Source organism: Calliphora vicina, chromosome 1 (genome assembly GCF_958450345.1).
Source record: "Calliphora vicina chromosome 1, idCalVici1.1, whole genome shotgun sequence".
NCBI lineage: Eukaryota > Metazoa > Arthropoda > Insecta > Diptera > Calliphoridae > Calliphora > Calliphora vicina.
In genome coordinates this window covers 16778390-16802251 of record NC_088780.1, presented here as the reverse complement: position 1 = coordinate 16802251, position 23862 = coordinate 16778390, and the positions used below count along the sequence as shown (strand labels likewise).

The following is a 23862-nucleotide window of genomic DNA, read 5'->3' as shown; positions in this document are numbered from 1 at the left end:
TTTGTTTGATGTTGATAGCTCTCTCTCTTAGTTTAGGAGTTATAGGACTTTAAGCCAATGTATAAACATTTTTATATTCAGAAAATATGATTTTAGCGAAGCTGGTGTTCGATTCCCTTCGACCATATAGAAAATATGAATATCAACAAAAAAAATTATGAAAATATGTATATACTGTTACTGGGATCTTGATTTGTTTCCAAATTTTAGATGGTCAACATTTAAATATAATAATCTTATTGATGAAATAGAAATGAGTTTATCGACATAAATATTGAAGACTCCGTTTTTTTGCGGCATTAAACATTATATGCTTGATTTCAAAATTTTTTTTCTGTGTAGAGGGCATTGTAAACATTGACAAATGCTGCCAAGTTTATGTGTGTGCTGTCAAAAATCAAGGCGAATTCATATAAGGTGGTGTCAGTCATACAGATGATAACTTTGTTTCGCTTATTTGGTTCTTGCGACTTTCAAAGACTATTTAAACTTATTAACAAAAGATTTAATTTCTATATAACAAACTTAAACCACCACTATTCAAATATACACAGTATTTTAAGTTTTAATGCACATTTTATTTTAATTTTTCATATAAACCAATCAGCTGTTTTCAGACAATTCGTAAGACCATACAACTGCCACCACCTTATAAGAATTCGCCTGGAGACGTACAGAGTTTTTTTGCGGCCGGCTTTGCTGTTCTTCGATTTTATTTGTAATTGATTCCAATTTGGAGATAATTCGATATTTTGTTTAAAGAAATCGTTGAAATTGTTTATTTACTATGGATCCCATATTGGGCCGTTCTCAATTTCTTAGTGAAACTGTAAACTTGTTTACAGATGAAAAGACTGCTAATGCCAGAGCTCGTGTAAGTGCCTGAAGTCTTGGAATTTTGGTTTATTATTGATTTGTTGTCGCCTTTTGACCAATACCACCATTAAATTTAGGAAGAAATTTAGTTTATGGGTACCAAGGAAAATAAAAACCTTGAAATAGGAGCTAGGAAGTTGATTTTGAAAAACAAACATTTTGTGTTGCCGGTCCATATTTTCAGAGTTTTGGGCCTCTGAAGTTGAAAGGCTAACATTTTTATATTGTTTGAAAGCTTTTCGAAAAAGCTTTTAAATGCGTACCTCTGCTAAACGCAAACTTAATCACAATACTTCGTTGTGCCCATAAATTAGAGTTTAGCCTAATTTTATTATGTTTTCTGAAATGTTTTTTTTATGTTTTTTAGGTTGTGGAATGGATGAATGAAATCAATACTTCGGAACCGCAAATAAAATGTGAACTGCTGGTAAAAATCCAAGAAACCATTATGGGTTCTTGTGTTGAACTTTTGGAGGAGTTTTTAGAACACATTTTATCTTTGGCTCATGACACCAACATGGATGTGCGCAAACAGGTGGTGGGCTTTATGGAACAAATATGGTAAGTTGAAAAATTTAAAATGTACTCTACGTGCAATTAATCTCTGATACTTGTGGATGATTTCAGCAAAGTAAAAGTTGAGTATTTGGGTCAAGTGGTCAATGTTATATCCATGCTGTTGCGCGATCGTAGTCCCCAAGTTATCAAGCGTGTTATACAGGCCTCGGGAAGCATTTATAAAAATGGTTTGCAATGGATTTGCAATCAACAGGAAATGACCGATAGTTGTGAACAGGCCTGGAACGTATTAAGTTTGATTAAGGCCCAAATTCTCGATCTTATTGACAATGAAAACGATGGCATACGTACAAATGCCATCAAGTTCCTGGAGGGTGCTGTGGTGTTGCAAAGCTATGCCGATGAAGATAGCCAAAAGAGGGACAATGATTTCTCCTTGGAAAATGTGCCGGAGAATCTCAAAATTATTAAACGCAAAAAGCTGGAAGAAGAAGCTTTTAATATTTTTGATATTCTATTGAAATTTCATGCAGCCACACATATTTCCTCGGTGAATTTAATAGCGTGTACGGGTAGTCTTTGCACTATAGCGAAATTAAGACCCAGCCTTATGAGTCATGTGATTGAGGCGTTTAAGAGTTTAAATTCAAATTTACCACCCACCCTGACAGATTCACAAGTCAGTTCGGTGAAAAAGAGCTTGAAAATGCAATTGATTGCCTTGCTCAAGAATAAGGGTTCCTACGAGTATCAGTCGGTTATAAAACATTTGCTAATCGATTTGGGAGCTTCTCAGGGTGAAGTACAAAGAGCTGTACCCAAAATGGATAAACAAGAACAAATGAGGAGACAGAAGCGTATTTTGGATAATGCCACCACCAATTTACACAAGAAAATGCGTTTGACAAAACCTCAATATTTGGAAGAGGACAGCCAGGAGATGGTGGTGGATGAGGAAGAGCTGGAAAAGCAAAAACAAAAATCTACCAAAGTTAATGAGAAATTTCTGACTGAACATCTAAGGTCCACTAATACAGTAGTTAATCTGGTGGTGGAGTATTTGCCTAAACTGCCGGAAACAGTGCCAGACAGCTTTTTAAAGGAATATACACCCATCAAAGATTTATCTATAGCCCAACAGGTGTCCAAAATATCCAACTTATTGGGGCAACAAATGACTGAACAAAAAATAGGCCCTGGTTCGGCAGCCTTTACAAAAGATGTGCCCATGAAGGTGTTGATAAAAGACAAACCTCCCAGCAATAAACCCAGCGAAGAAGTAATGGATATAGATGAGCCCTCTGTGTCGGAACCCGCACCCCTGGATGATGAACAGGTGCGTAAGGAAGAGGCAACTAAAAAGTTAAGGGAAAATATGGAACGTTTAAAGGGCGAACAAGAACTAATCGAACGTATGAAACAAAAAGCCAAAGCTTTAAAATTACAAGAAGTCACCAAGCCATTCACTAGACCGCAAAAGGAAAAATTCCTAATGGATGCGGTTAAACGTATACTGCATGCCGAACGTCAGTGTATAGTGGGCGGAGTGTCAGCTAAAAGAAGAAAAATTTTAACTGTTATGGCAGCCACATTCCCCGATAATGTACGCTACTACATATTCGAATTTATCATGATGGATATAAAGCAACGCATTGATTTGGCCTTTTCATGGTTGTATGAAGAATATTGTCTATTGCAGGGATTCACTAGACATTCCTATGTTAAATCCGAAAATCGTCCAGATCATGCCTACAATGAGCTGTTGGGACAAATCATTATGGGCATTATAAACAAATGTGAGTTAAGAGACAAAATTCTATTGCTAAGGAGAGTGTATTTAGAAGCTCCCCTATTGCCCGATGAATGCTTAAAACCTTTATTAAAATTGATACTTGTTGCTGAGTATTCCTCGTATGGTTTGGATTTACTAAAGGAATTGGCTATATTAAGACCACCACGTAAGGCTAAATTTTTAAGGCATCTTTTAAACTTTGGCGTACACGAACGCGTGGACATAAGAGATAAAGCTTTGGAGCACATAATAACACTGTACAATAGTCAGAAATTATTAGCGCCCCGTATAGATGAATTTGCTTTAGATTGGGCTTCATATTTGGAGAAGGAAATACCTCCAGCTGCAATTTATGGCGAGGAATATGGTAGACCCAATGTAGAAACAGCCTGGAGGGAAGAAATTGCCAAAACCTGTCTCATTATGCTATTGACATTGGCTCCCCACAATGCTAAAACGTATTTGGAAAAATTAACACAAATTTATAGCAACACCTCGGCGGATTTGAAACGCACCATTTTAAGATCCATAGATCCGGCCATTAAACAATTGGGTGCTGAAAATCCTTTACTATTGAAATTAATAGAGGATTCTCCCAAGGGCTGCGAAACCTTAATCATACGTATTATTTACATACTAACCGAAAGACAAGTAGCGCCCGCCCACGAACTGGTGCTTAGAGTTAAGGAGTTGTACCACAACAAAATTAAAGATGTGCGTGTTCTGATACCCATCCTAAGCGGTTTAACGCGTCAAGAAATTCTCACAGCTTTGCCAAAATTAATAAAACTTAATCAGGTTGTAGTTAAGGAGGTATTTAATCGTTTGCTTAGCATAGGAGCAGAGTTTGCCAACCAAACCATGGCCACCACACCCACAGAAATATTGGTGGCTTTGCATACCATTGATATCAGTGAGTGTGATTTGAAGTGCATTGTCAAGGCCACGTCCATGTGTTTGGCCGAAAAGGAAGTATTCACACAAGATGTACTCGTTAGTGTTCTACAGCAACTGGTGGAAATTGTACCCATACCCACACTTTTAATGCGCACCGTAATACAAAGTTTAACATTATATCCCCGTATGGCTAATTTCGTTTTAAATCTATTGCAACGTTTAATACTGAAACAAGTGTGGCGTCAGAAAGTCATATGGGAAGGATTTTTAAAGTGTTTGCAACGTTTGAAACCCACCTCACTGCCCGTAATGTTGCATCTACCGCCACAACAACTGATAAATGCTTTAGAGCAGTGTCCCGACTTAAGACCACTTTTGATTGAATATGCCGAAAGTATAAAGGAAGAGCCCATGTCGGGTATAACACCACAAATAATGGACATAATAACGGGCAAAGCTGTAGATGTTTTTATTACGGTAAGTAAAGTTTTTAAAACAAAATTTTTTTTTTAAAAATTTCAAATTTGATTTTGAATATCAGGGTAAATATTTACTTATTTTTTGTATATTTAAAGGATGATACGGGAGGTTTTATTTCTGTGGAAAATATTAAAAAGGAAATTGAGGAACCTATGGAAATTTCCACTATTTCTACTGTTACCACTGTACCCGTGCCCTTGCGTGTTCGTTCTCCAGGTGCTCAATCCGCCGCAGCTGTTATACATGATGTTAATCAACCTTTGCCTCCAGGAGAGGATTAAATTTTAAGATGGGATTTATAGTTTTTTTTTTTAATTTTTTAAATGGCTTTTAGAATTTTCTATATTTTAATTTTTGCACTTTCGAGAAAATGCAAAATTTTATTTTAACACAATAAAATAAATTTGCATTTTAAACTGTTTACTAATAATTCCACAATAAAAATTACAGCAATGAAATTAAAGTTTACAACTTTTTATTTGTTACAGTTTGAAAAAGAAGAAATTAAGAAATGCAAATTTAGTAATTCAGGTATGCGATGAAAATCTATCGATTTCAAAACGAATGCGTTGGAAAGGTCGTTTGTTAATTTCAGCGGAAAAATTATAGAAATGTTAAAATATTTTAAATTTATAAAATTTTCAGGAATTTTCGAACATAGAACCACAAAGTATACGGAGGCGACACGACAAAAAAAATATATTTGTCTCTTTCGCTCGAAACAATTTCAACTGGTTTGGTTTTGTGCTTATTTATATAGTTGTTTGTTTTAACGCACTGTCTGTATTTAACCGCAAATTTGTTTTCTCTTTCTATCGAAACAATTTCAAAAAAAGCTGATTTTAGTGTTTTTGAACTGTCAAATTTGACGCCTCTCTCCTGTCTATACCTGACAAATTTTATCATGATAAACTTCAAAATGGTTGTCAAGATAAAAAATTATTAGGTATAGTCTCCATTTATTAGTATTATTGCTTCGTTATGACAAAATTGTTAGTGCTTTTGCTCAGACAACTTTGTCTGGACAACAAACGTCATTTTGTTATGATAAATATTTGTCAAGTATAGACAGTAAAAAATATTTTTCAGTTTTTAGATTTTCTTAAATTTTTCAAATTTCGAACATTGAAATTTTCAACAATGTTGAAAAATATTGAAGTTTTTAAATAAATTAAAAAAAAAACAATACAGCTATATTCGAGAGATATATCCGAAGCCCCTAAATAACTTACATACACGATTCATACACCAATATCTCCGGAATTCTTCCAAATCGTTTGCTATTTAAAATCGAGAAAATCGGTCGACAAATGGCTGAGATATAAGAAAAAACCTCGATTTTTGAATATTTTTTGACCTATATCTGGATTACTAAGTCATTAATATAGACAATATAGATATCTAATGATAGATATTTCAAAGACCTTTGCAATGGCGTTTATAATGGGTCAAAATCGGAAAAAAAATTTCCGATTTTTTTTTTCACCAACAATTTTTTTTCGCTAATTTAAAAAAAAATAATTAAAAAACCAAAAAAAATGTTTAAATTTTAAAAAAAAATTAAATTAAAAAAAAAAATTCGAAAATTTTTTTCTAATTTTTTTCTTTGGAAAAAACAAATAAATTGTGTTTACCTAAAAATATTTAAAATTTTTATTTTGAAGTATAATTTGATGAAGGGTATAGATTCGGCACAGCCGAATATAACTCTCTTACTTGTTTTCATTTTCAGGAGTTTACGAATTCCGAATATAGAAACAAGTTATTTTTTTGCAGGCAATATTTTAAAATAATACTTAACTATCAAGTTTTTTTGCATGTCCGAAAATTCGAACTTAAGTTCTATAATTTTTTGAAGCTGTAAACATTTAACACATCCTATGGATTCTGAAAATATATAAATTTCTTCACTTTATTACATTTTCAGAAATGTTCGAATTTCGAACATAGAATTTTTCAAGTTTTTTTGCAAATTCGAAATTTTTAAAAATAAGAAACATTTTATTTAATGCCTAAGACATATAAAAATATTAAAATTTTTTAATTTAAAGTATTTTCCGAATATAGACATTTTCAAAAATATTTAAGTTTTTTAATATGAAATAGGAAAATTTTATAAAAACTGGCTGTTAAAACTATTAAGTATTTTTAGCATAAACGAAAATTCGAACTTAAATTCGATTTTTTTTTTAAATATCCTGCATTTTATAAAAATTTTCATTAATTTTCGAATTTCAAAAATAGAAGCTTTCAACAATATTGAGAAATATTTAAATTTTCTTATAAATTTTAAAATAATATTAAAAAATTATCCAGTTTTCTTTATGTTTTTGAAAGTGAAATCATTTAATTTTAAGCCTAAAGATTATATATAAACATTTTCTTAAATTCGAATTTCGAACATTAGCATAGTTTATAAAATATTTAAAAATACCAACTTTTGAATGTTAAATTCAAAGATCGAAAATTTTTGGAAACTGGAAAAATATTATTCTGAGACTTAAGATTATGAATATACAAATTAATTGTGGAGCAGATTGCAAACTGTAATTGATGCTAAAAATGGACATAAAAAATATTAGAAGATTACGTTACAAATAGATGAATTATTATTATTATTTAGTTTTAAGCGCTTTTCTTTTACCTTCAATTTTTGGGTTGATTCAATTTATGTACCAAAAGTCAAAAAAAGTATATGTATGTAGATATAAGTAAATGAAATATATGGATTCGTAGTAATTGATCTGGAGGCTTCCAACTCACCTTTGAAATAAGTACAACTGGACTAAGGTACATACTTGTTATTGTTTTAAAAAACATTTTAAAAATTTTAGATCATTTTATTAATTATACATCTCAATGTAATAACATAAAAATATTTATTTTCTTTTAAATTTCCACTTCAGCCAACATTTTTTCACCCTTTAGACCAGCTAAAATATTCACAGCCGTTATGCGTGACATTTCCGTACGTGTATTAGTATCGGCACTGCCAATATGAGGCAGCACAACGATATTATCCAATGTCAAGAGAGGATCGTCCAATGGCAACGGTTCGGGTGTGGTAACATCTAAACCAGCAGCCATTATACGTTTCTCTTTAAGCGCCACATACAAAGCCTTTTGATCCACCACAGCACCACGAGATATATTTATAAAAATGCAATTCTTTTTCATTTTACCAAATGCAGAGGTATTAAAAATTTCCTTTGTTTCGGCAGTTAAGGCACAACAGGCTATAATGAAATCAGATTCCTTCAACATTTCCTCAAATGTTACATAGGTGGCTTGAACTTTCTTGGCTTCTTCGGGCCGTTGAGTGCGTGTGGTGTAGGTGATGAGGGAGGGTTTGAAGGGCACCAAACGGCTGGCAATCTCTTGACCAATGCGACCAAAACCAAAGAGACCCACACGAGAACCCTTCAAACCTTGACCACACATCCAGCTGGGTGCCCAAGATTTCCAGCCACCATTATACACTTCTTTGTTAGCTTCAATTAAACGCCTATTCACTGATAACAATAAACCTAAAGTCAGTTCGGCTGTGGCATCGGTTAGTACATCGGGTGTGTAGCCAACACGTATGCCATTCTTCTTACAGGCTGCTAAATCAATGTGTTCATAACCAACACTAATGGTGGAAATACATTTCAATTGTGGACCGGCAGCAGCAATAACTTCGGCATCTATTTTATCGGTGAGAGCACAGAATAGAGCCTCCTTGCCCTTTATTTGTTTTAAAAGTTCTTCGCGTGGCACTGGATTGGGTTCACTCCAAGTTGTTACATTACATCTAAGTGCAGAAAACTGTTTAATTGCTATTCTTTTGTTAAAACTCTTATTGCACTTACTCTTTTTTCAATAAATCCAAACCTATGGCTGCCACATCTGGTCTTGTAACATATACACATTTTTCACTTGCCATTTTTGAGTATCTGTGCTTACTTTCGAGTGTGACTGCTGTTTGCCGGCTAGAGATCAAGTAACAAGTTTGTTGTTCTAATCTGTACAATCTGGAAAATAACTTGTTCATTGTTACTGGAATTATGGGAGTTGTTTTTTTTTCCGGTTGACAACTTGTTTTGAGAGATTTTGACAGCAAAACAGCTGTATTTTTAATGGCTCAAACTGGTTGGCGGGTCATTATTGTATCGGGGAGAGGCTGATTTTAAAAATTTTATGTTTAATTTGCGACTTCCCAAATTTTTTCCAGTTTTCGAACAGTAAAAAACTTGATATTTTAAATCATTTATTAAAAATCTTTCCAAAAACTTAAATATTTTAGATTTTTTTTTAAAAATTCCATGTTCGAAATTTAAAAATTGTTTAAAATTCAAAAAAAATAATAAAAATATTTGTTTTATAATCAATTGAATATAAATAAAATTTACGAAAACTATGAAAATGTTTAAATTTTTATAATTCTGAGGATCTAATGCAATTTTTCAAGTTAAAACATTATTTCGAACTGAAGTTCGATTTTTCGAATATTAAAAAAATTGAATTTTTTTTAGCATTTACTTAAAAATCTATAAAAAAGTTAAATATTTTTTAAATTCTGTTGGAAAAATTCATGTTCGAAATTTAAAAATCTTTGAAAATGTAAGAAATTTCTGAAAATTTTTATATTTTTATAATCATTAGAATCTAATTAAATGTATACATTTATTTTTTCGAACATTTAAAAAAAATCCAAGCAAACACTAAAATATTTTTGAATCTTATGAAAAATTCCGTACATATTCGAAAATTTTTGATTTTTTTTTAGATTTTCATAATCAAATAAAACAAAATTTTTTCAAAATTATTTTGAACTTAAGTTCGAACTTTTGAATTTTGAAAAATCTTGATATTTTTTATATCATTAAACATTTAAATATTTTTGGATTTTAGGAAAATCAATAAAAATTATGTTCGAATTTGTAAAATTGTGGAAAATGTAAGAAAGTGATGAAGATTTCTGTTTTAGAATCGAAACGAAATTTTTTCAGTTTCAAAAAATTTTCGAACTTAGGCTCGAATTTTCAAACATTTCTATCCAAAACCTTAAATATTTTAAATTAAAAAAATATTTTTTTTAAGTTGAAAATCGAAATTCATGAATTGTTGAAAATTTTATAATTTCATAATTCTTAGGAACTAAATCAACTAATTCACTTCCAAAATTTTTTCGAACTTAAGTTCGAATTTTCGAAGATTGAAAAAATTAATATTTTAAATCTTTACATAGATACGTTAAAAAAAACTTAAATATTTTGTAATTTTGTTGGAAAATTAAATTTTCTGAATTCTAAAATACCTGAAATGTTCGAAAATTATGAAAAATTTTATATTTTTATTTTAATATAAATATGTAAGTAATATTACTCCTGTTTAAAACAATTTTCGAATATTGCAAAACAATTTTTTACTTTAAGGCATTATTTACAAATGCTTGCAATATTATTGAAAATTTCTATATTCGAAATTCCAAAATTCTTTAAAATGACTCAAGATGACAGTTTTTAATATTTCGATCTTTGAACAAATACTTTAGAATTTTAATGAAAATTACTGCTATCGAAATTAAACAAATGCGAACAACTTTCTTAAACACTTTTTGGGGTTAAAAATTACATATTCCCTTTAAAAATCTCGGGAAATAGGGAATACCTCTAATGTGGCACCACCCAACACAACGAACAGCTGATGATAAACAAACTTTTTTGCAGTTTTTAAACGTTTGTTATCGTTTATCCCAACATGCGGCCAAACAGTTTCTACACAATTTTAAACAGAAAATGGATTTGAATTTGCTGCAACCCAAAATAGACCAGAATGAACCAGAGGAAATTGAAATAAAACTAATAAAAAGGAAAATTGAAGATGAAACTTCAACAGAAAAGTGTAAAAAATTAAAAACAAATGAATTGGAACAAGAAACAGCTGAACAAATTAAGGAAGCAATAGCCGATGGTAAACAAAATAAAACAAACAAGAAATCTCAGGAAACAGAGCTACTAAATGAAAAATTATGTACAAAACTAAACACTACAGCAGCTAAAGAACAACAACAAAATGATGGAGAAACTAAAGTACCCAGCAGTCCTAAAAAACGTTTGGAAGTTTCAAAGCCATCATGTTCACAAAAAGTAAATAAAGAAAAATTTATTTATGGCAACTATAGTCAATATTATGGTTATCGTAACAAGGACAAAGATAACCATGACATACGTTTGGATGTGTTTGCTGAACAAAAGGAAATGTTTAAAAATAAACAAATTTTAGATATAGGCTGCAATAGTGGCTTCATTACCATGGAGGTGGCTAAGCAACTTGAAATCAAATCAATAGTAGGCCTCGATATAGATAGATCTTTGATAAATCAAGCCATTAAAAACTTAACAAAATGTAAGAAATCCTTACCCATGGATAATGAATTGAAAAGACTGAAAAAGTTTCCCTTCAACATTACATTTGTACATGGCAATTATGTATTGAAAGATGATGTTCTACTGGAAATTGAAAAAGCTCAATTTGATGTGATATTATGTTTATCCATAACCAAATGGATACATTTGAATTTTGGTGATAAAGGCCTTAAACAAGCTTTCCGGCGTATGTTTTTGCAGTTGAAGCCTCAGGGTAGGCTAATACTGGAAGCTCAACCTTTTGATAATTATGGCAGAAGGAAAAAAATGACGGTATATATAAAAAACTTAAAACTGTTTGTAAAATAGTTTACTTTAAATATATACTTTTTCTTTTTATTTATTTTTACAGGAAACCATATTTCAGAATTTCAAGGATATGAAATTCTTACCCAAAAACTTTACCGAGTATTTGCTATCTACCGAAGTGGGCTTTTCTAATATGGAATTAATGGGTGTACCTGATCATTGTGCAAAGGGTTTTAAGAGACCCATACAGATTTTCTTTAAAAAATAATTTAATAAAACCATGAATTAAATGAATTGATATTTTGTTATACTACTTACATCCCCCTGCTTTATTATTTGCTAGTTTTGAGTTTCTTGTTGGGCGATAGAGAAGGTGATGTTAAGTTTTCCATAACTGCTGGTAAGTGCTGGTCTAATAATTCTTCTGCTGTTAACTTAAAATCGCTTTCAGCCCAAATGAGTTTTAATTGATTTAAAATAATACCCATTTTCTTTTGAGAGGGACATCCTCGTTCTTTTAGTAAATTGCCATTTACAGGGAATTTGGGTATAGTCCAGGCTTTTAAGGCGCTATATAATTCTTTTTTATTTGTATATTTTAATAATTCCTCTACGAATTCCCGTTTGGCATAAGGTTGCAGGCACAATATCTGATAATCGTTTAGGGTTTTGTATTCCAAATCAACCTAAAATTGATAAGAAATTCGTATTAAAATCCTCATTTATCTCTTTGTAAGCTTTAGTTACCTTATCTTTTTGTTGTGTTATGAACAAAGCCAAATCTCTTTCAAATGCCGATAGTTTTAATCTTTCATGCAGCTTCATGGCATCTTGTACCGAGTGTAGCAATGAAATCATTATTAAAATAGGATAATGAGGTTTTTCAAAGTCTTTTAAAGTTTGAGACAATTTTTTGAATTCCTCCAGATTGACTTTTTGTGGTAAACCACAATATGGCGCCAAACCACAATTAATCATTTCCAAAACCATTTCCTCAGCAAAATTGCCCACCACAATTTTTTGCATTTCTGACCAAATCCTTTCGCCACTAATGCGGCTCAAACCATCCACATTATTTCTTATGGCCTGTAAAGTAGGCTCATCATGCTGATTAGGCTGCCGGGCAATACGACCATAAAAACGAAAATATCTTAAAATACGCAGATAATCCTCCTGTATGCGTATAGCGGCATCACCCACAAAAACCACTTTCCTTTGTTGCAAGTCCTCGTAACCATAAAAATAGTCATACAATGTACCATCAAAACCCAAAAACATGGAGTTAATTGTCAAATCCCGGCGATTGGCATCCAATTGCCAATCTGTGGTAAATTGCACTTCTGCATGTCGGCCGTCTGTGCGCACATCTATTCTCAAGGTGGTCACCTCGAAGTTTTCCTTGTTGTTTATGCGTGGCGTTATGGTGCCATGTTTCTCACCCTTGGCATTAATCATGCGTACGTTTTCCGTGGTAAACATCTCCTTCATTTGATCCGGTGTGGCGGTGGTGGCAAAATCTACATCTTTCGGTTTAATTTCCATTAAAATATCACGCACCGCTCCACCAGCTATTCTCAACTCATAGTTGTATTTCTTAAACAGATCCACCAATGCGTTAAGCTCTTCAGTGAAAATGCTTTTAAATTCGGGAGTATCAATTTTCTTCACTGCTGGATTGTCACGCATTTTGTTAGGAGCACCCAAGACAACAGGTTTCAATTCTTTTGTTTGTTGTTTACACGAAGCGGACATAGAACGTAGGGAAATTTTTACAATTTGTGTGGTATTTATTAGGAAATTCCAATTTTTTGCAATAAACATAACTTTTCTCAGGTACCGGTGTTTTTGTTTTCAATTTAATTCAAGTTGGAAAAAGACACATTGATGATGAAAGTTTGATAGAAAAACAACAAAAAGACACACACACACGCAAGGCGAATTCATATTAGGTGTACTCAAGGCGAATTTATATACCAGGTGCTGTTGATAGCACAGCTGATTAATGTTGTTTAGAGGTTTGAGCTGTCAAATTATCTAGTGTTTGTTGCGGCGAATGCTACAACAAACGTAAAAGTAACAAAAACAGGCAAACTTTGACAGCTGAAACCACATAAACAAAAACAAATTGCATGTGTTTTTTGTAAATGTTGTACTTGTTGTAGAATCGACACCACCTGGTATATAAATTCGCCTTGGGTGTACTCATCCAAGGCGAATTTATATATAGATTCGACCGGTGTTGCCACCTTGCTGTCGAAAAAGTTTAGCTGAAACAAGAACCGTTTGTTCATAGGCATTGCAGTGTTGAATTTATTACAGTTACCAACCTCATGACAAAGACAGGCAGAAACATGTGAAAAAGCAGTTGGTAAAGCGATTTGTTAATGAAATGACGTTATGCAGTGTTGCTTAAAAAGGACTAGTTTAATAAAAAAACGTTATTTTTAATTTAAAATAAAGAAATCGGTTAAAAAGTGATAAAACATAAAACTTGGTTCTTAAAAGGACTAGTTTAACAAAATTAACATGTTTTTTAACTGAAAACATTTTTTTTTTAAAATTGAAAAAATTATAGACCATAGAATAAACGCATACAATCATCATGTTATAGACTGATTCACGACCGCACAGATGTTTGGAAAATTATAAATTTCGTGAACAGTTGGTGATAACGACGTTTTAGTATATATTTTTTTTTATTTTCAATAACTTATCCTATTGGGCGTCCTCCCGCTTATAACTCGTACAATCTCGACTTATCCTATTGGGTGTCCCCCCGCTTATAACTCGTACAATCTCGATCTAGGGCACATTTTTAAAGTTTTTTTTACCAAAAAGGTCTTCATTTTGTAACTTATAGAAACAACATTTATTCGGACTTGAGTATATTCGAAATTTACACTATTTAACATTTTTTATTATTTACCAGGTTTTTCACTTATATTGTTTTTGTATTTATTACATTGATTTCCCCAAAGGGTTATTTTCTATTTTTTAAGAGCATTTAAATTCATTTTATTTAAGAGCATATTAAAAGATAAGAGCATTTTAAAGAGAAACTATAAGAGTAAAATTTTAAGGAGATAAATAAATTTAACAAACTATTATTTTTGCAACCCTTAACCCCAATTACTTTTTTGTAAAAAAGGTCGCAATTTTTTTTGTGTAATTTTATGCTGGTAATAAAAAAACTACATAAAAACTATAACAAAAATGAAGTTTAAAATAAGCAAGTCTAGACGAATTAAAGCGCTACTAAATAAAGCGAAATAATCAATTAAAATTAACTATAAATTATTAAAAAAACTTAAACAACAATTCAATTATTTTCCTAAAAGCTGTATTTTATAAAATTTTAAAGAAATTCAAAAGAGATTTTCCAAAAAAATATTTGATTTAAATTGAATTATGGCTAAAAAATATATAAAAATCTTTTTTTATACAAAATTCTTGTTATGAATTAAATTTTTTTGGAATTTTCAACTTCAAAATGTTCAATATGTTACAAAACCTTCAGCAAACTAAGTAGACCTTTATCATTATTAGCAACACAATTAATATAGTATTGCAAAAATATTGAAGAGCGCCATTTTTATTTAGCTTTGCGCCAAAATAATGTTGAACATTTAGAAACAAACTTAAAATCAAAAAATTTACAAATACATTTTGGCATAATTTAAATATAAATTTGGCAAAAATCTTTAACTGTCTAGTGTTATGCAAATGACCTGTTGTTTCTGCAATTCAACTGAAAACAATCAACCCTATATTTCAAAAGGAAAATGTGAATGATTTTCAATTCTAAAGTGTTGCTACACATTTTGGTGTAACCAAATACTATGGCGCACGCGCACCCATGTCAAAATATGTAAATTTTTTTTTCAATTCAATATTATTATTTCAATCAATGCAAGCAAGTAAGTATCAATGAAAGATAAAGATTAACCAATAATTGTATTGATGAGTTTGTCATGGTAGTTTGTAGGTACATAATATATATATGGTGCGGAAATACAATTTGCTGAAAATAATTAGATAGCGAATGTTTGAAATAGAGGAAATGACAACCAGCTGCAAAAAGTGCGGGTAGAAAAAGTTGGAAATACTAGAAATACATTTTTAAATCAATGTGTCGTTACTTAAATTTGCATAATAAAAGGATGCTAACACTACAGCAACTTTTTAATTTACACCTTTATAAAATTAACAAATTTAAACAAATGTTATGTTTAAATCAAAAAAAAAAAACACTGGCCCTCGAAATAAAATAACTGACCTTTTATAAATTCTCTTTTTTTGAAAAGCATCCCTTTAACATAAAAGGGATAAACAAGAGAAGCGTGTCATCTTCGGTGGTCAGTTTGAAAAAACATTGAGCAACAATGAGAAATTATAAACGTTGGTCAGTTTATTATAGCATGAAGTTTTTGGAAATAAAAAGGGAGAATTCTACATCCTGCAAACAAAATATAAAACACGTGCCATTGAAATTGGTATTAATTTCTTTTTTATGACTTGATGACTTAAAATAAAACTTGAAACACAAGATTTGTGTTACTCACTAATGAAATGTGTATTAAATTTAACATTTATATTGGTACAGGTCATCAGGTTGGTAAATGCAGTACTAGTGCATCACTGCATTATCATAAAAGCAACTTTGGCATTACTGCTTTCTGTCAAATGAGAAGGTGAACGATAGTGATGTCTCCAAATTTTTGCATAAATCGTATAATTATTTTCAGATGCAACCATTTACGGACTACAGCATCCGCGATGCTTAAATTGACTGCATTTATAAACAAACTTTGTTTACCGTTCTTACGAAATCTTTCAGAATTCATTCTAGGGCAAAACATTTAATTATATCATGAATATTATCGGACGGTTTCACAGGTCTACAATGATTTTTGTACTGCCAAAACTAGAATCTGGGTATCTTTGATACCCAGTTTTATTTTATAGCATCAATTTCGAAGCTTGACATTTGACACTTGGAAGACTCCAGTTAGACAAATTATATATCATTGCAAAGAAAATTGTGTCTTCTTTTTAAAAATGTATACAATTTTTAATAATATATTAAATTCAGGAAAGATTTTCTGCAAAAGAAATAGGAAATAAAAACTTTGAGTTTTATTTCATAAAGTACTGAGGGTTTCTCAATTTCGATGCCTAATATTTGACACTTGGAATACATAAGTAAGACATATTATATACTAATTTATAGGAAATTGTGTCTTCTGTTTAAAAATGTATACAATTTTTAATAATTTATTAAATTCAGGAAAGATCTTCTACAAAAGAAAGGAAATAAATGAATTGGATTTTTTCTTTATGGAGTATGGGGGTAGTTGTCAATTTCGAAGCATGACATTTGACACTTGGAAAACAAAAGTGTGACATATTATATATCATTGTAAAGGAAATTGTGTCTTCTTTTTCAAAATATATAAAATTTTTAATAATTTATTTAATTCAGAAAAAACTTTTTGCAAAAAAGTAGGAAATACAAATTTTGAGTTTTACTTCAAAGTCTAATATTTCAAAGCTTGACATTTGATACTTGGAAAACACAAGTTAGACAAATTATATATCATTGTAAAGGAAATTAGGTCTTCTTTTTAAAAATGTACATCATTTTTAAAAATGATTAAATTCAGGAAAGAGTTTCTGCAAAAGAAAGTAAATAAATGAGTTGGATTTTTTCTCTATGAAGTATGGGGGGATTGTCAACTTCGAAGTTTGACGTTTGACACTTGGAAAACACAAGGTAGACAAATTATATACCAATGTATAGGAAATTTTTCTTTTAAAAATTTACACAACTTTTAATAATTTATAAAATTTATTAAAGATTTTCTGCAAAAGAAAGGAAATAAATAAGTTGGATAGGGAGTTGTCAATTTCAAAGCTTCACATTTGACACTTGGAAAACAAAAGTTGGACAAATAATATATCAATGTATAGCAAATTGTGTCTTCTTTTTAAAAACATATACAATTTTTAATAATTATTAAAATTATGAAAGAATTTTTGCAAAAATAAAGAATTAATTAAATGTTTTGAATTTTACTCATAGTATTGTCAATTTCGAATCCTGATATTTGACTCATACAAAGCATAAGTTAGACTATTATATATCAATATGTATGAATTTATGTCTGGTTTTCTTTCATATATAATAATTTCAAACTTTTATTAATGATCTCCACATTATGAAAAACAATAAAGTTATTTTCTGTAATAAATATTGGTTTTTACTATTAGTTTTTCTTTTATTGTATATACCGCTTAAGAGTTAACTAAAAATTTAAATTTATGTTCCTTTTTTTTTGCTCAAAACCACTTTAAATATAAATTTAACTATATTTTCTATTAAAATAATGTGTCAGTAAAAGGTTATAATGCAAATTAACAGTATATGTATAAATTATTTTACCCAAAATACAAGAAGCATCATCACTCATTACTTATAATCCTTTTTCTAAAAGAATAGAAACAAAATATGGAAAATGTAATATAAAATTTCCCAAGAAAACTAGTTTTTTCACCCAAAAAAAAAAAAAAGAAATCAAAGTCCCAAAAAGGAAGGATTCTTCTCATCTTAAAAGACAAAATTTCTTGTTAAAAATTTAAATAGATAAAAAAACACACAAGAAATATCCCTTTTTCTTAAGGACATAAACATTATCCGAAGGAAGATTTGAAAATTTACGCAAGCGTAAATATGCCAGAAGATAAAGCATCAAATAAACAACCCAAAGCTGGTAGAAGAAAAGCCAGAAAAGGGTTGCATATTAATAGTACGACGAATAAAACAAAAGTGGAGAGATGGACCAAGGCCAGATTTATGAGAGAATAATGTATTTAAACTATTGTTTTCGGGCAAAAAAATAATAAAAAAAAACCTGAAAAGAAGAAAAACCAGTTTTGACACATAAATTTATAATTAGAAGCGGCGATAAACAAAACTTCATTTCATTCAACGTATGTATGGGCAAATATGACTTGAAAAGTTACCAACAGCTTCCGTGTGTCCTTTCGTCCATCCATCTAAGCGTTTTATATTATGTCTGTCACTTTGTACCAAAAAAAAAAAAACAACAAAGTAATTTCAAATGATTGAAGTAAATGCATTTACATACAACACACTATTTTTATAGTTTGAAAGAATAAAACAAAAAAAGGTGGAAATTCAAAACCAGTTTGTATTCATCAGTTTTATGAAATTTCTAAACTCAATTGCAAATAAAGAAAAAAAAGTACATGTTGGTCCAGATTAAATGCTGATTTAGGGAGTATTTGGTCAATGATTTTCATAATATGCTTGCTCTCTTCCTCTTCTAAATCACTTACTCACTCACCTATACATACGAACATTGTTATTGTGTTTTGTGACAGGGAATTGTTTTGATTTTGTAGCACACATCAAAACACACACACAAGCACAGTTATAGAAAGAGAGTCCAAAATATGTAAATTTTAAGGAGATGCCACTTCGCGGCTAATTTTGTAATTAGTAGCCCTTTGAAAGCAGCTACATGTAACCGGGAAATATGATTAAGATAAATCCGGGTTTCCACATCCCACAGCTTTTGTATACAGTGTCATAAGTGGATACTTGGCAGCACAGTGATGCCAACATTAACTGTCAAAGCTGCTAACATGAACATTGAGACTGCCGAAAGCTCTAGAAATGGAGCCTTCTAGTTTTGTCCGTTAGATAATTTATGAAGCTTCTAGAATATGGCACAGCAAGTTGCAGTTAATTTATCATTTTTAAAAGGTAAAAACCTAACAATACTATGTTCTAAAACGTATATAGACCGAATTAAAGCTAGACCCCTTTCACACTAGGCAATTTAGTTGCGCAAGTCTCTTGTGTTTGTTGATGGCAGAGGTAATGTCGGGTTAAGGAGAAGGAAAATTGACATGCTGTTTTGTTGTTGGGCAAGAGACTTGCGCAACTAAATTGCCTAGTGTGAAAGGGGTCCTAATGTTCGGCTTAAGTCCCGACATAAATGTTGGCAAGAATATTCAGGCAAACACTACAAACATCTCCAACAAATGAATGATGAATGACTGATTGCTGACTTTTCAAGTCAAAAGCCTAGTTTTATAAATTTCTCATTAAAATTTGAGAAAAAAAATCCTCATATATGTGTAAATTTTCCTGTAAACAGTAACTTAACGATAATATTTGTGTAATTAACACTGTTATAGCTGGTGGCATCATCACAATACCACACACACATCAATCTAACTGTATTCAATTTGTTTATTCTCCGTTACGTCCGTTTTGGACCATCACAGGACTAACTGACTGACTGCCTGCATGCATGTGTATGCAAATGAGTGGCTAGTGCAAAAGGGTTGAAACATTTTCATAACTTTTATTTCCTTTTTGGAATTTTGTGGTGTTTTTTTTTATAATTTAGGGTCATCTAAGTAATGTTCTAGTACAAGAAAAATTGAAAAAAGGGTTTTCAACGTCATCAACTCGTTATGTATGTAGTTGTGTTTTCCTTTGCGTCAGCAGCCGCAGCATCGTGCGTTCTAATGTAGCTTTAAATTATTTTGAACTTTGCATCCTTACTGTATTTTTTATTATTACAGTTTTATGATAATGAAACACACATATATTAGAACACATGCACTGTAATTATTGTCAACAGCCAACGGTCATTTGAATAGGTATTTAAAAAATCAAATTATAGTAGAGAGAGGCAGTTGTAAAGTATTTTTTTTCTTAATAAGGAATAGGGAATATGTTGATTAGAGATAGAATAACATATGATCTGATGATTATTGGGTGCTATTTCTGGAATTTGAGGCCATGACTTTTTAATTCGTTGTTTTTGAGTGCGTAAAATTGCTCGTGACCTTTACATTCTGAGATATTTGGCGGCTTCTTTTCTTTCGGGTTACAGCAAGGATTTTTCAGAGAGAAATAAATAGTAGTAGGACGGGGCACGGTCTGGACTATAAAGCGAGTGAGTTAAAACTTCCCAACCACTTGATTCTAAATATTTTTTCACAGGTATTGCAATGTGTGGCCGAGCGTTGTTATGATCGAATATTCTAGTTTCATGTTTGACCGCATATTCTAGACATTTTTCGGAAAATGTCAGTAGCGTTTGGTTGGTCTGATTATATTTCATAATAGATAGGACCCTTTTGCTCCCACCAAATACGGAGCATTACCTTAGCGCCATGGATATTTGGCTTTGGTGTGGATTCTGCTGGTTGGTCGGGCTTCACATACGATCTGTTATGCTTCGGATTATTGTAATGGATCAATTTTTCATCTCAAGTAATGATTCGTTGCAAAAATTATTTTATTTTATAGCGTTGAAGCTGCATTTCGAACATGCAAAATCGTATTTCAAGGTCTCTCGGCTTCAATTCGTATGGTAGGTACCTAATTTCCCTGCTTTAGGATGAATCCTGTTGCTTGCAAACGTTTTGAAATTGCTGCTTGATTAGCTCCCAATGATTTTGCAAGCTATTGTTGAGTTTTAAAATAATCTTCATGGAGTAATGCCTTCAATTCTTGGTCTTCAAACTTTTTGGCTGGCCTGAGCGATCTATGTGTTCCACAAACCATCTTTCGCACGTTGAAACCGACATTTTCAAAGCAAAACAAAGTTTGAGGTTTACACTATAATGTTCAATAACTAAGATACGCCTTTTATTGTAAATCCCGCATTTTTAAGTCATACAACCAATAATTGTCAACTGTGTCAAATAGCTATGGAATGTCCCTATACTTAAACTAAATGTTTCCATTCCAAATAATGCACATACTATTTAAACAACCTCAATGAAAATTGAGCAAATTTCCCATATTTATATTGTTATACTGATAAAAATTTAAGAAAAAAAATTAAATTGAGCCAATTTCCCATGTTTGGTTTGTTCTTTAAAGTTTACTATTACCCATCCCTGATGTTAACGTTATTTTAAATATGGCAATACTCCAACAAACAAGTTGGCAGCTCGACAACAAAGGTAAACAAACGTTGTTGTTGGGAAGTGTGTTATTTTTTTGAGCAAATTGTAAAAATAATAATTTTGCATAAAAAACATAGAAAAACTATTAGTTTTTTAACAAAATTTCATAAAAACAATAAAATTTATTGATTAAAACAAGATATGGTAAGATTTTCTGATTTTATTCACACTTTCTGTTTAAAACAAAAGAATTCATTCATTCATTATCTTTTGCCTAAAACTCTTAATCTACGAAACAAGCCCATAAACCACTACTGTTAAAATTCTAAACCATTTAGAAATCTCTTGGAAAATCTGTTAAAAAACAATGAAAAAGTTACCTAAAACACCATAATATATTAACAACCCCTAACTGACCATTTAATTTATCAATGAATTCTGTTCCGGCACACTCATTTAGTGTGGCATTACAAAATCGGACACTCAAAACAAACACACACTTTGCAATGTTTCCTTTTTCTCCCTATTGTTCCACGTGGTCAGTCAGTCAGTCTCTTTATTGTACGATTAGAAAATATTTAGAAAACAGGATTTGAAAATACTGGTCAGTTAGTTATATTTCTCGTGTGCGTGCGCTCGTTATTGTTGCCAGAAGAAAGTCAACAACAAACAAATGGACTGACTGACTTGTTTGTTTGTTGTGGCACACATTTGTGGCACGTGTCATTCCCAACAAAAAAAGGATAGAAATGGACAGTTTTTAACAAGTTTATTATCACATATAATTTGTTAGAAAATTTGTTGTTATTTTCTTGTTTTATTTTTAGTTTGTTTTTTTTTGGTAATTTATGTAAATTATTTGTTTTGGTTTGTTTTCTTATTTTCTCTGGGAAAAAAAAGGGTAAAATTTAGTTAAAGTCAAACCCAAAATGTGTTTTGACTAGCACTGGTCAGTTTAATGAATGCTGACTGAATGTTTAGTGCGTGAGAAAAAAACAAGTTTTTTTTAGAGAAAATGTTTGTATTTTTTTTGGGGTAATTTGAAGGTTGCTTTAAAGTAACAAGTATTTTGTTGTCAAACAAGTTATTTACTCCCACGTGGTCAACAAAAATAGTAGTTTTTTAAAAAGTTGCACAATATTTTTTACTAGGGTGAGTTTTTTCGTTAAATGTTGCCATCAACATGTGGGTTCGAAGCAAAATACACCTCAGTTTTTCATAGGACTTCTTGCATTGAAAATTTTATATTTCTGACGAACGTTTTCTCCACCTAAAGCAATCAGCAATCGCTGTGCAGTTATTCTGCCGACGTTTTTGCAATAAAAATTACTGCGTTAGTAAAAACCTAGGGTTAGTAAAAAACAAAATTAAAATAGCTTGTTGGCATTTTCTAAAGAAAATAAGTAAAAGTGTTATATTCGGCTGTGCCGAATCATGTATACCCACCATCCAAATTCATCACGATATTAATTATTACAAGACAATTATGAATATTCAAGTAATTTTCTGAGGGGAACCTTATATGGGGACTTGGAACAAACGTTGCCCTATAATTTCAGAGTACTTAGAACTAATTTGTGGAAAAATTGATGAGGATTGCCTCATAATCAACATATTTATGACAGCTCAATCTGTATTCCGGGGGACCCATTTTGCTCATTTTCAATAACAAACAAACCTTATCAACAGAGCGTAGTTGTGGAAAATTTCAGCTTGGGCCCTATCGCGTTTTCAAGATAGCCAAACGGACGGGCATATGTAGATCGTCTTAGAATCTTATGAGGATCCACAATATACTATATACTAATATGGGTTTGCGAGAAATATTTTTATGTGTTACAAACGGAATGACAAAATCAATATACCCACCATCTGTTTCCATGAATGGTCTACACTGTTTTCTTTTAATATTTAATGCCTGTAACTTTATATCATCCACAACAATTGCTAAAATGTAAACAATAGAAAATAAAACAAGGAAATCGCTAAATCCAAACAATACTTTTGCTTTAATTACAATTCTTACTTTTTTCACTAGTTAGCAAGCAGGAGTTGTAATTATACCCTTCACCTTCGTGAGAGGGTATATGTAAGTTTGTCATTCCTTTTGTAATTTCCACAATATAATTTTCCGACCCTATAAAGTATATATGTACATATATTCTGGATCCTTATAGGTTTTCCTCATATCTCAGCCATTTGTGGACCGATTTTGCTGATTTTAAATAGCAAAATTCTCGAAAGCATGTCTGACAAAATTATTGAAGATTTGGATTCTGAAGATATCTGGGGTCTTCAGAAAATTGATTTCAACAGACAGACGGACATGGCTTAATCGACTCCGCTATCTATAAGGATCCAGAATATATATACTTTATAGGGTCGGAAATGAAAAATGTAGAAATTACAAACGGAATGACCAACTTATATATACACTTCTCACGAAGGTGAAGGGTATAATAATGGATATTTCAAAGACCTTTGCAACAACGTATATAAGACTATAGTAAGTTGGACCTACATTGGGTCAAAATCGGAAAAAATATTTTTTAACCCGATTTTTTTTTCACCAAAAAAAAAAAATTATAAAAATTTTTTTTTTTAAATTTAAAAAAATTTAATTTTAAAATTTAAAATAATAATTCGAAAACAATTTTTTTCCAAAAAATTAAAAAAAAAAAA

The 23862-nt window shown here is 31.1% G+C and overlaps 5 protein-coding genes across 5 annotated transcripts in view; 2 read left to right on the top strand and 3 right to left on the bottom strand.

Moving 5' to 3' along the window:
- jagn (jagunal) overlaps positions 1 to 18455 on the bottom strand; it is a 137484-nt gene extending 119029 nt beyond the window's left edge. The window contains exon 1 of the mRNA XM_065499169.1: positions 18448 to 18455. The gene's annotated coding sequence lies outside the window, so the exon portion shown is untranslated. The remainder of the gene's footprint in view (positions 1 to 18447) is intronic.
- On the top strand, positions 691 to 5027 carry Sym (symplekin). Its single transcript, XM_065499166.1, has 4 exons — positions 691 to 874; positions 1244 to 1437; positions 1504 to 4561; positions 4660 to 5027. Exons 1-4 carry the CDS (start codon positions 788 to 790, stop codon positions 4843 to 4845), a joined length of 3525 nt encoding a protein of 1174 aa, XP_065355238.1. The 5' UTR covers positions 691 to 787; the 3' UTR covers positions 4846 to 5027.
- LOC135949570 (glyoxylate reductase/hydroxypyruvate reductase) lies at positions 7384 to 8612 on the bottom strand. Its single transcript, XM_065499165.1, has 2 exons — positions 8416 to 8612; positions 7384 to 8357 (listed from the first exon to the last, which is right to left on the bottom strand). The coding sequence occupies exons 1-2, from the start codon at positions 8595 to 8597 to the stop codon at positions 7454 to 7456; spliced, it is 1086 nt and encodes a 361-aa protein (XP_065355237.1). The 5' UTR covers positions 8598 to 8612; the 3' UTR covers positions 7384 to 7453.
- Positions 10320 to 11541, top strand: LOC135949569 (probable RNA methyltransferase CG1239). The gene is made up of 2 exons (XM_065499164.1): positions 10320 to 11247; positions 11327 to 11541. The coding sequence occupies exons 1-2, from the start codon at positions 10345 to 10347 to the stop codon at positions 11489 to 11491; spliced, it is 1068 nt and encodes a 355-aa protein (XP_065355236.1). The 5' UTR covers positions 10320 to 10344; the 3' UTR covers positions 11492 to 11541.
- Positions 11284 to 13138, bottom strand: LOC135949568 (CCA tRNA nucleotidyltransferase 1, mitochondrial). The gene is made up of 3 exons (XM_065499162.1): positions 11971 to 13138; positions 11542 to 11909; positions 11284 to 11478 (listed from the first exon to the last, which is right to left on the bottom strand). The coding sequence occupies exons 1-2, from the start codon at positions 13042 to 13044 to the stop codon at positions 11556 to 11558; spliced, it is 1428 nt and encodes a 475-aa protein (XP_065355234.1). The 5' UTR covers positions 13045 to 13138; the 3' UTR covers positions 11284 to 11478; positions 11542 to 11555.
- Positions 18456 to 23862: the final 5407 nt, after the last annotated feature.